The 13,190-nt window shown below is 39.3% G+C and overlaps 1 protein-coding gene across 2 annotated transcripts in view; it reads left to right on the top strand.

Moving 5' to 3' along the window:
• The window catches only part of cyth3b (cytohesin 3b), a 45,120-nt gene that overhangs the window by 29,035 nt on the left and 2,895 nt on the right, over positions 1 to 13,190 (top strand). For both annotated transcript variants that reach the window (XM_053653689.1, XM_053653681.1), the window contains exons 7-9: positions 737 to 849; positions 2,664 to 2,812; positions 7,336 to 7,447. In XM_053653689.1, the coding sequence (XP_053509664.1) occupies positions 737 to 849; positions 2,664 to 2,812; positions 7,336 to 7,447 (374 nt within the window). The remainder of the gene's footprint in view (positions 1 to 736; positions 850 to 2,663; positions 2,813 to 7,335; positions 7,448 to 13,190) is intronic.

Below are 13,190 nucleotides of genomic sequence, written 5' to 3'. Positions count from 1 at the left end.
GAAATGTCTAGTTCTACAATAGCAGCTTGTTAGCAGTAAACATGGTTTGTCTGTGTGTTTTGGCCCTGCACCTTCTGGCACATTATTCCCTCTTCAAACCATTGCTTGGTTGCGAAATAAATGATTCATTCTGAAGAAATTTGTACAGTCACGGTTATGTGATAGGTGCTTTTTTTAGGTGTTATACCACCTTCAGTGCTGGAATGTTCCTCAAACTGATGGAGAACACAATTCCATCTTTACACACTGTCTACACTTCTCCATCTAAATCTCTTTGCTGTTCTTCATAGTTAGCTTGCTTGCTAAGCTTCTGTCAGAATTGTTTAGATTATTTGGGGCTCTGGCGTACCTTGAATGCTGTTGACTGTTGCGTAAATCACTCAAGCACTTCAAGACTATGTCAGTCTGACTTCTAGTTACAGAAGGAAATACAACATCCAGAATCAAGAATTCAGAAGAGTTTTTAAGGCACTTGCAGATGAGAAAGATATTTCAGTCCAGCAAAACCTGTAGTTTTCAGAACTGCATATAGTAGAAAATGTCCACGTTTGACCAGTTGAAGATATCCAGGTGTTAAGCTGGGTTGGTTGTGCTTATGTTCCATTGCAGCTCCAGTATTTTCGAGCATCTTATCCTTTGAGCATCACCTGAGGGTTATTTCCTAGAACATATTCCTCATGTTGTTATTGATGTTTCGGATCTCTGGCTGAACCACCCACACACTGTTTCTGTGCAGGCAATTTCTGTGGAGCTTCAGGCTGCCGGGCGAGGCGCAGAAGATCGATAGAATGATGGAGGCCTTCGCGTCCCGGTACTGTCAGTGTAACCCAGGAGTCTTCCAATCCACAGGTCAGACTGGTGGTCTCCTTCTTATTGCATTAACAATCAGAGCAACGTCATCTTCTCTGTCTGTTCTTCACTAAGTTCTATTGATCACAGGGATTAAAGATTTTGTGCTGCCTTGTATTTGCATCTCAAGCATAACGAAAGCCATGTGTTTTCATGCCCAGCACAGAGCCATGACACTCACTCTTTGTCAGCTGGTTTATCACTATAGCCAGACTCTAATTACCTTACTGAGTGTCTGTGAAAATTAAATGAATCTCTGGTCAATCTCTGTGGCTCTGTGTGCAAACACTTCCTCATGCTCCAGATCAATAGAAAGAGATGTGATTAGCGGGAGAACTGTATGAAAAATTCATGGTATAACCCTAAAACTACTACAAGGTCACAATTTATTGTATATCACTGTTTGCCTCTGCACACAACCTTCATTTGTAAAGGCTTTCCTTCAAAAGCTACACCATTCACAGTGAGAACTCTCAAGGGTCCCCTTCTGTGGCAGCCATTTGGAGCCACATTGGAACACAATATCTGAAAGCTAAAGCCAGTGTTTTATTGTCTCACAGTCGCTGACACTTATCCAAGTAAACAAATCCAAGTATTTCAAATTATTACTGAACAACCATATTAAGCAGAGATAACTTCCTCACAATGCCACTAGTTTAATTTTGGAATTGTAGTTCATTTAGCTTTCCTCAGATCTGGACAGCTTGCTGAATACTTAATTTTATTGGCTCACTATCACAACACCTTAATTAGGATGTGTTTTTGACACACGACAGTCTCTAGTGTTTACACAGAATGATGTGAAAAACAAAAACATTAAGTGAGCGTCAGTTCTATGGGTGGAAATGCTTTGTTGATAAGTGAGGTCAGAAGTTTGAGCTGCCATGAAGGATATAGTAACTCAAATAATCACTCTTTAGAACCATGGTGAGCAGAAAAGCATCTCAGCATGCACGAAATATTGAGCCTTGAGGTGTATGGGTTATAACAGCTGAAGACCACATTGGGTTCCACTCCTATCAGCCAAGGACAAGAATCTGAGGCTATCATGTGCACTGACTCACTCAAACTAGACAGCTAAAGAATACAAAAAAAAAACAAACCCACTTGGTCTTTTTCCAGGTTCAGGTTATCTTTGCCCATAATAGCCTCAGATGTGGTCTTCTGCTGTTGTAGCCCTTCCACCTCAAGGTTTGATGTGTTGTGCATTCTGAGATGCTTTTCTGTTCACCACGATTGTAGCGAGTGCTTATTTGAGATACTATAGACTTCCCGTCAGCTCAGACCAGTCTGCTCATTCTCCTCTGATCTCTCTCATGAAAAAGGTGTTTCAGCCTGCAGACCTTCCTCTCCTTTTGCACCATTCTGTGTAAACTCTATGCCTGGAGATCAGCAATTTCTGAAATACTCAAACCAGCCCATCTGGCACCAAGAACCCTGCTACAGTTAAAGTCACATTCTGATAGTTACTTTTTGGAATTGTAGTTCATTTGCTTTCCTCAGACCTGGACAGCTTGCTGAATACTTTCTTTTATTGGCTCACTATCACAACACCTAAATTAGGGTGTTAAGTGTTTCATGTCAATTAGATGGCTTCGAGGGTCAATTGGGATGTGTTATGTGCAGATGGCAAGTAAATATATGACTAGCTTGCATCCACGCAGCTAAGCTGATTCATTCAGTTAAATCAATGCTTGTTTGATGTCATACAAGTTTCATGAATATGTCATTGCATGTTATTGTGTGCGCTCAAATCGGTGCTTTTTTTTTTGCAACTTTGTTGTGTAACTTCCATTATGTTCCATATTTTACAGACACGTGTTATGTCTTGTCCTTTGCGATCATCATGCTGAACACCAGCCTTCACAACCCCAATGTCAGGGACAAGCCTGCTGTGGAGCGCTTCATCTCCATGAACAGGGGAATCAATGAGGGAGGAGACCTACCAGAGGAGCTGCTCAGGGTACTGCCATTCACTATACAGTGGTGGAAATAAGTATTGGACGTGTCAACATTTTTTTTAGTAAATATATTTCCAATGAGGCTATTCATATGAAGTTTTCACCAGACATCAGTATTAACTCAAGAAATCCGGAAATATAAAGAATTCACAACATTAAAGTCCATAAATAAAGTTATGTATAATAAAGTGGAATGACACAGGAAAAAATTATCTAAATCTTAATTTCTGTGACTGCTAACAATGCTACTTCTGATACTGTCCTCATGCTAGCAATGAGAACAGCAGTAGCTATATAGGTCTCTAAAGGTTTATAGTCATCCAGTTTATTGTTTAATTATAATCCTGTTAATTATAATCATTTGAGGGGTTGAATCAATTCACCTGAGTTTTGGGAAGTATATTCTAGTTTATGCCACAAGTGCATTCACCGTGACTTACTGCTACTAGATAACAGCAGCAATCCTTTACATCCACCTTCACAGAATACTAGAATTCTCCATTCCCGGTAGTGTAGCAAAAAATCTTTAGGGCTTCACAGAAAGCTGTGAGATGGACTCTGTCCCACATGCGTAGGCATCACGCATGCAGTTTCTAGAGAGGTTTGGATTGTATAACACAGAAACGCGCTTACATACAGACTTCACAGTGGCAGGACAACCTTAACACAAATAAATAAACCTTTTACAAGCATCAGTGAAAAACAATGTTTAAACTGGCCTTATAATGAAAAAAGGTGACATACAGTGCCTTCCACTAATATTGGCACCCTTGGTAAATATGAGCAAAGAAGGCTGTGAAAAATTGTCTTTATTGTTTAACCTTTTGATCATTTGTTAAAAAAAATCACAAAAATACTCTGCTCTCATAGATATCAAACAATTGCAAACAAAACACAGGTTTATCAAAATATACATACTTGTTAAATATAGATGTGCAACAATTATTAGCAACCTTTTAGTCAATACTTTGTGCTACCTTCCTTTGCCAAGATAACAGCTCTGAGTCTCTAACAGCTCCTATAATACCTGATGAGGTCTGATACATGGCAAGGGATCTGAGACCATTCCTCCATACAGAATCTCACCAAATCCTTCAGAGGAGAGTCTACACTGGTGGACTCTCCTCTTCAGTTCACCCCACAGGTTTTCGATGGGGTTGAAGTCAGGGGACTGGGATGGCCATGGCAGGACCTTGATTTTAGTCCTGTGGTCGGTAAACTGTTTTTGTGTTGATTTTGATGTATGTTTTGGATCATTGTCCTGCTGGAAGTTCCAACCACGGCCCATTTTAAAGTGTCTCTCAGAGGCAGTCAGGTTTTCATTTAATATCTGTTGATATTTGATAGTCCATGATACCATCTATCCTAACAAAATGTCCAGGTCCTCTGGCAGAAAAACAACCCCAAAACATTAAAGAGCCACCACCATATTTAACCGTGGGCATGAGGTACTTTTCCATATGGCTGCTTCTCCGTGTGTGCCAAAACCACCTCTGGTGTTTATTGCCAAAAAGCTCTATTTTGGTTTCATCGGACCATAGTACCCGATCCCATTTGAAGTTCCAGTAGTGTCTGGCAAACTGAAGACGTTTGAGTTTGTTTTTGGATGAGAGTACAGGCTTCTTTCTTGAAACCCTTCCAAAAATCGTGTGGTGATGTAGGTGACTTCAGATTGTAGTTTTGGAGAATTTGTGACCCCAAGACACAATTAACTTCTGCAATTCTCCAGCTGTGATCCTTGGAGATTTTTTAGCCATTCGAACCATCCTCTTCACAGTGCACTGAGACAATATAGACACACGTCCCTTTCCAGGTTGATTCATAACATTTCCAGTTGACTGGAACTTCTTAATTATTGCGCTGATGGTGGAAATGGGCATTTTCGATGCTTGTGCTATATTCTTAAAGCCACTTCCCATTCTGTGTAGCTCAACAACCTTTTGCCGCACATCACAGCTATAATCCTTGGTCTTACCCATTATTATGAATGACTAAGGGAATTTGGCCTATGTGTTACCTCATATTTATAGCTCTGTGAAACAGGAAGTCATGGTTAAACAATTTCCTGTTCCTAGGTGTGCTAAAAATTTTAAAACATGTATGGGAATATATTTCAAATATATTTTTCTCATATGAATTCGTAGGGGTGCCAATAATTGTTGCACACCTATATTTAACAAAGATTTTTTTATAAACCTGTGTTGTGTTTGCAATTGTTTGATATCCATGAGAGCAGAGTGTTTTTGTGAGATCAAAAGGTTAAGACAATTTTTCACAGCCTTCATTGCTCATATTTACCAAGGGTGCCAATATTAGTGTGAGGCACTGTCGAAGTTTATCCATGCTTAAGACAAGCATACTGTTACTCTGTACATGGAGAAAAGTACCCTGTGTATCTTTACAGTTTACTAAGTATACTTAAGTTGCTCATGTACATAAGATATTAGTTAATTTTTAAATGTACTAATAATAATTCAGTTAAGAAATTCAGAGTAGAAAAATATTTAGGTAAACTTATATTAAGTGCCCATTAAATAACCTTTTTAATGTAAGCTAGTTGTAACCCAGTATACAGTATGCTCAGAATAAATTTTCTGAAGCATTTTAAATTGTCTTTAAACATGCTATATAAATAAAGGTGTGGGGGGACCAACCATATAATTTGTTTTCCAGAAACCAGTTCCTGAGATGAGCATTAAATGGTTTACCAACACTTCAGGAAGTCTTTTGTTAGAATCTTGATGATTCCTCTCTCTCTCTCTCTCTCTCTCTCTCTCTCTCTCTCTCAGATCAAAAATGAGATTTATGTTTAAGTATACTTGAAGAGAAGTACACTAAGTGGCAAGTCTGAGGATGCAGCATCAGAGTGTGATCATTTATAAGTATAGGGCAAATGTGCTATTAGTATTTAAGTGCACTAAAAGATATAAAAGCTACAGGATAGTTTTTGTCCCATTTGAGCTTGAAACAAACGTAGAACTAGTTCATGGATATTATATAAACTAGTAACCTTCTTGTATGCTTTGTGTGTTATATGTTCGAATGAACTTATAGTAAAACAAATGAATGTTCAGGGGTGACTTCTCACAAATTCAAAATAGCTCAGAATTGTAAAGTACCAATCAACTATCCTATCCTTAGTAACCTGAAAAATAAATGATAAATTCTTAGCCAGTGACATTTGAGCCCAACTCTAACAATCTTAGTACAAAGCAACACTTTATTATTACCTCAAAATAAGGGCATGAAGCATACTATACTAAACTCCAATCTCACTGTTTAGTGATTACAGTATATTAGATTAGATCATTAAAATATATGCACATTTCTTAAAGAATTTATCAATATTCCATACCAATAATTAAAGAATAAAACATAACAGGGCATGCTTTTATAAGAAAAATGATCAATGATTGGGATGAAGTCAAACGGACTGTAATACTGTAATCATATATTGAAGTGTTTTATTCTTCTTATACTATAGCAATTTGACAATCAAACATTTTTTTAAATTAATGAACAACCTGTAGTACATTTACCTACTATAGTAAGATTTAATGTTGCGGAACATCTGCGAAACAAGTTAGCTTCTGTTATCACTTCTGTTATCTCAGCTATAAATCACTCCCTCACCAGCCTGTATTTTTTCTCTGTTGGCGTTAATAAGAATGAAAAAATTCAGCTTGTCATGTTACAGAGAAACCGGAAAGCACAGTCTTCCATACTGAAGGCTTCTTTTATGAAAAAAGTACTGAAAGTTACAAGCACTGACAGCTAAGAATAAATGTCTCCTTAGAGAAAAACTTTACCATATCAATAAATTTTACATACATGCATATATATATATATATATATATATATATATATATATATATATATATATATATATATATATATATGTATGTATGTGTGTGTGTGTGTGTATATATACACACACACAAATATATGGGGCATGATGGATTAGTGGTTAGCATATTTGCCTCAAACCTCCAGAGTCGTGCTATGGGGGTTTCCTCCAGGTACTCTGGTTTCCTCCCCCAGTCCAAAAGCATGCGCTGTAGCCTGATTGGCGTTTCCAAATTGTCCGTAGTATGTGAATGTGTGTACGATTGTGCCCTGCGATGGGTTGGCACCTTGTCCACGGTGTCCCCTGCCTCCTCCTGGGAATTCCCTGGGATAGGCTCCAGGCTCCCTGTGCAGGATAAGCAGTGCAGAAAATAGATGGGTGGATACAAATATACTTTTTTATGTCTTATAAGGGGGCAAAGATTTTGAGAAGATACTTGAGGTTTTTAGATTGGATAAGATCTCTTAGACTTTTACTCAGAAACTTCACCTCACTCTGAATTTGCTAACTGCTTCCATTAGTGTGAGTCAGAATCATCACAATCCTGTCATGATTAATGCACCAGTGGCCGTAGGAGGAAGCTGTCTTGTCTTTCTGGATATCTGTATGCGGAACGAGTGCTAATGTGTCACCTAACGTGTCCATCTTTCTTTTTTTCCCTCTCCTGCTCCTGATCAGAACTTGTACGAGAGCATTAAAAGTGAGCCCTTTAAAATCCCAGAGGATGATGGCAACGACCTGACCCACACATTTTTCAACCCCGACAGAGAAGGCTGGCTGCTTAAGCTAGGTCAGTGGAGAAAGGAGGCTTCCTCACACACTTTCTGTTTCTCAGGTCATTGAGCTCTGTATGTCGGTATGTCGTGTTACTCTTCCATCCTCCTCATCACCCTGCCACTCCACAGACAGTGCTATCACACGTAAATTCTCCAGAGAAACACTGGGTTTTCTCACACATTGAGTGGTGTTAGTAAAAACTATGAAAAACAACCCCATTCACTGGCTCATAACCGTGTGGTATTTAAACATTGCTGTATTAAATCACAAATAGAGTATTCTGTATAGAAAGATGTCATGAAAGGTCAAATACATACAGTATGTAGTGCTTTTTATTATTAAAATCCTCAAATTGCAATACTTTCATATTAATCTTGACTCTTAAGGACTCTCGAGGTCTTTTTAAATGCTCTCATAAAACAAGACACTTTTATTCAAGTGCTATTTTTATTCCCCAGGCGTCGGGGATGAAGCGTTGGGTTTTGAGTCTTTCCCCACATTGTTCTGTATTTACTCACATGTGTTTTTAATACTTGCCCACCCCTCCTCACAACATGTCTGCAATTTTGGTTCTAGATGTGGTCGCGTGTGGCTCATTTATTGTTAAACGTTGTGTTTCTTTATTCCCTCTGTACCCCCATTCCCCCATCCTTCTGTTGTGTGTCTGCCTGTCTCTTCTCAAGGAGGTAGGTAACCTCAGAGAGCACTGCTGCTCCATCCCAACTGTCCTTCCTCCTCTCCTCATTTCACCTCCCCCCTTGATCCTTGCATCCCCTCGTCATTTCGAGCTATCTGCATCTCCTCACAGTGGCAATTTAAACCCTGTACCTGTTCTCTAATTGGCTACTGAGGACTGACGAGGCCAGGGGTCACATTGCTGTTTGTCAGCCTTGTCAAGCCTTACACTTTTGGATTATTGCCTGGTCTGGAACACACACACACACACACACACATACACACACACACACACACATTCTTCCAGCAGTATGTAAGCTCTCTGCAGGCTCATATACTTGCCAGCAGCTCTGGCGTATAAAGTTATTACTCTATCACCCCAATCTCCCGTAGGCAGTGTGGAGAGAGACGTTTTTTCCTACTTTATGAAGATCTATTAGTTACCTAAAAAATAGGACGTGGAGAATATAACAGACGGGGCTTATTTTGAACGCTCATACTTAAACATCTGAGGTGGTCAATGCATGTTAATACACAAATATTAAAAAATGTCTGGTGCATAATTGCAGTACTTCCTCAGAGGAATCCTGATGTATAATAGCAGAAAACCAAAAGTACAAAACTAATTTAGAATATTGCACAGTCCCACTCCAGCATACTAACAACTGGGCCAATTTTAGCATAGAAATAAATGTTGAAGTACCATTTGATATTTTGTTTATATATATATATATATATATATATATATATATGTGTGTGTGTGTGTGTGTGTGTGTGTGTGTGTGTGTGTGTACATATATATATTATACACATACACGCACACTACTTAGCAATTAATTAAATTCGATTTTATTTGTCAGTCCCCCCACGATTTAGCTCTTCGATTCACGTGCGTCCAACATGAATACAGCTAAAACTTTTTATTTACCAACAAACTGAGAATCACTGAGAAAGACAATACAAAACAATTTTGCGATATTGCAATTTCGCCAATTAGCAATTTAGCCAACTAGTTTCCTGAAAAAAAGCTACAAAAAACTCACAAATTAAAAAAAGAAAGCAACAGCAAAATCAAGCATTTTTGGCCGCAACAATCACAGAAGAAGTACAGACTGATTTGTATAGCGCTTTTGACAATGGACATTTTCACAAAGCAGCTTTACAGAAATATATAAATTCTGGCTTAGTGGTTATCACATTTGCCTTGCACCTACCGGGTTGGGGGTTCGATTCCCGCCTTCACCCTGTGTGTGTGTGCGGAGCTTGCATGTTCTCCCTGTGCTTTGGGGGTTTCCCCCAGGTACTCCGGTTTCCTCCCCTAGTCCAAAAACATGCGCTGTAGGCTGATTGGTGTTTCTAAACACCAATGTGTGTTTCTAAACTCCAATGTGTGTGTGATTGTGCCCTTCCATGGGTTGGCACCCCATCCAGGGTGTTCCCCACCTTGTGCCCAGAGTTCCCTAGGATAGGCTCCAGGCTCCCAGCAACCCTGTGTCGGATAAGTGGTACAGAAAATGGATGGATGGATATCCCTAATGATAAAAGTGGCAAGGAAAAACTCCCTGAGACGATATGAGAAAGAAACCTTGAGAGGAACCAGACTCAAAAGGGAACCCATCCTCATCTGGGCGACACCTGATAGTGCATTTATAAATAATCCCCATCTATAACTGTGTACTAAATAGTCAAAAAGTGCAATTGTGTAACTAGGAAATTCATTATAGTTTTCACATGAAGTCTATTTTGTTATCAACTGTTATCAACTGTTCACTGATGGAGACTTGAGTGCAAAACTGTCCTTGGCAGTTGCAGTCCTAAAGCTATCATGGTAATTGTAGTCGTAAGCCATTGTAGCAAAATTGTTCTTATCAATTGCAGTCCAAAGCCATCTTCAAGGTTTCTAAGTTTAGTTCTTTAGTCTGTCCATATGAGGCCATCCTCAGCAGCAGCAAGTAGTTTCCAAGTGATGAGAACTCCAACCAGAAGTGGGGTATCAGGATGGATCTGTCAGGTCTGGAGGGCAGAAGGGTTCAGGATCACTGGTATCTCAGGAGTCTTATTTATTTATTTATTTATTTATTTATTTATTTATTTATTTGAAAGCTTTATCCATAGTTAGTGAGCGTTTTGCAGGAGAATAAATGCATAAATGACATTATGTGCAATATTTAGATGATAACTATCTTACATTGAAATGGTGTGTTATCCATAAGAGTCGTAAGAGTTAATGAACGGGTATTTGGTTAACCTCTAGGAGAGGGAAAAGGGTTGGGGGATCTTTATCATGCTGTAATCAAGTGTAATATTTGGGGAGTGGTGTTATGGGCACGGTGCGATGCTGAAGCATACCACAGCAGTTTGCTTTATTATTAAACAACACATCATGCTTTTTAACTGGTTTCACTTAATGTCACGGAACATCCATGAGACAAGTTAGTTCCTGTTAACGGTTATGTTATAACAGCCGTAAACAGTCCCTCCCTTACCACGCTCTCTTTTTCTCTCTCTTAAAAATGAACAAGACCAGGTAAAATTCTCTGTCATGAAGATTCTCCTGTGGCAGAAAACAGATGTCAGACTGTAACAAAGTGCTCACACTGGAGACTACCCTCCACATAACTTTTAAATAAATGTTTCCTTCTTCACTATATCAGTGATTAGAAGGCCTTCTTTGTTGTCAGTTTTAGATTCATTTATTATTAGCCTTAGGTTATGTCCACCTCTTACTATAGAAACAATAACGTATTGGAATAAGTACATTCATATAATCCTGAGATTTGAATTACAGCTGACACTACTGTCACAACGACCGTTATAGAAAATTCATGACAACTTTCTGACCAATCAGGTTCAACGGCACTGTAGTATGAAGAAAAATAATGAGCATAAATATCAAACATACATCAAAAGCTTTACTAAATGTCAGCTCGGTATTTCAGGCCGTAGCTCAACTGTAACAGCAGGCGTGAAACTTCCTTCTACTTACTAAACCAGGAAATGATGATGCTCCGTACAAGAGCTGCTCTGGGTGTAAAATAAAAGTGGTTGTTACCATGAGCTTCATATCTGTGGCTTCTGCTTGGTTGGAATGAAAACCTGCACCCACACCGGCCTTTCCTGATAAGTATAGACACCCCTGGAATAGACAATACCTGAATAGTTATATTAGTATTTAAATACTGATGGCTCAAACCGAGTACTTGGTTACTCATGTACATTCCTAATTTGCCTAGGGGATGGAAATTCATTCCCGTTAACATGCGAGACAGAAAAGACGCATTGCTGATGTGAGGCACGCAATGCTTCATATATCCTGTTAGTAAATCAGTAAAGAATTGTTTTGTGTGTTATCGAGTCTATATATGTAACCTTCGGAAAAGTCAGTTTTTAGGCCACTTAAAGTATAAATATAGCCTTTAGCCTCACACCTGGAAAATAAATCTGAAGTATCCCTCACATGTTGAGTTCCCTGCCCTGTTTCCATGCCCTGTGGGTAAATGAACCAGCCGAATCCCGTACGTGAGCATCTATTACCCAACATTAACTACTGTATTACTTAAATGTGTCATATTAGTCCTCAGGCATCTTCTCTTCCCAGATCCCTGAACTCTGTGCTGGGAAACTTCACCTCCATAACAAAGATCAACATTTATGCATTAAAGGAATACTTCTACAGTACCAAAAAAACCAACAACAACAACAAAATAAAAAACACTAGCATTGCTAATAATGAATGGAAACTAGTCAGGTGTATTTAGGGTCGTCATGCTTACAGGTCCACATGATCTTTCTTTCAGTGTTAGCCATGCTGACATTGTTTGTATTCCTTTAATGCGCAACCATTTTTGGATTTGCTTCCACCCGACGCTGCATTGCCACTTCGTCCGTCGTCACTATTAGCAACTCAACACATGTTATGAAAAACGTTGCAGTTTGCTTTTCCCGTAACAGATTAAGCTCTGTACACTCCCAGGAATCATGACACACTCAGCAAGGGTTCTCCACATGACTCAGGCTAATGCAATACCAAATGCCTCATTTCTGAGCACAAATGTAGGGATTTATTCACATAATTGTCGAATAACAGACATGATCGGGGAAGAAACTTGATCCTTGCACAGTACACATTTGCAGATTTTCTTGAGAAATGTCTTGACTAAAAAAAACAAACACCTCTAAGTGTCTGTTATATTATACAGGGTGTCCGAAAAGCTAAATGTTTCCCAAAAAAATTTCATATTTATACTATATATTTTTGTCAGATAGCCGTTAAGAATGCCTTTGACAAAAGAACGTATTGAAATCATTCTCATGGCTGGATCGGGAAGCTGTCGCAAGGTTGCGAAGGACTTTAACGGGAAACATGGCGAGCACATCACACACGACACTGCTGCCAAACTTTTAACAAATTCAAAAAGACTGGAAGTGATGCGGCCCATCCGAGAAGTGGACGTCCCCTTTTGGGGCACCCTGTACTTTCATAATCATGGCAATGACTAATGATTGTTAACAGCCATAACAGATGCTGTTTTTATTTGTCCTTCCAGTAGAGACAGCATCATTGTAAACTGAAGGAGTTAGGACATTGTTGGAGATGGATATAAATGTGCGTCCAAGTGCAGTGTGTGTTAAAAGGATTTCCTCAGTTACATGAACAACCTCATTCATTTGCTCCAGGGTTCCTTCGCCCTGACCTGTAGTGCTGACGTGTTCAGACCATTTCTTTTCTTCTCCCCCCCCATTTCATCTGAACGCCTGAGCACACAACACTGCCCGCTGTTCCATTTCTATGGACCTCTTTCATACTCGTGACAGTTTTTGGGTCTTTGTGACCAGATATTCCTGCAGCTCTACGCGTAGGTCTCTTAGCAGCCTTCCTGATAAGTTTTTGTGTTGTCCTTTCGTCAGTTTTCATGGGAACGTTCTTGGTAACGTCACTGTGGTGCCCCATTTTCTCCACTTGTTGATGTTGGCCTTCACGGTGTTCCATGGCAGATCTAATGTTCTGGAAATTCTCTTGTACCCCCTCTCCTGATCGTTAGCTTTCAATAATGAGATACCATACATGCTGTTGTAAACGC

The sequence above is a fragment of the Ictalurus furcatus genome, chromosome 2 (genome assembly GCF_023375685.1).
Source record: "Ictalurus furcatus strain D&B chromosome 2, Billie_1.0, whole genome shotgun sequence".
In the NCBI taxonomy this organism is placed as follows: domain Eukaryota; kingdom Metazoa; phylum Chordata; class Actinopteri; order Siluriformes; family Ictaluridae; genus Ictalurus; species Ictalurus furcatus.
The sequence above is the reverse complement of the archived record's forward strand: the minus strand, read 5'-3'. Positions and strand labels throughout refer to the sequence as shown.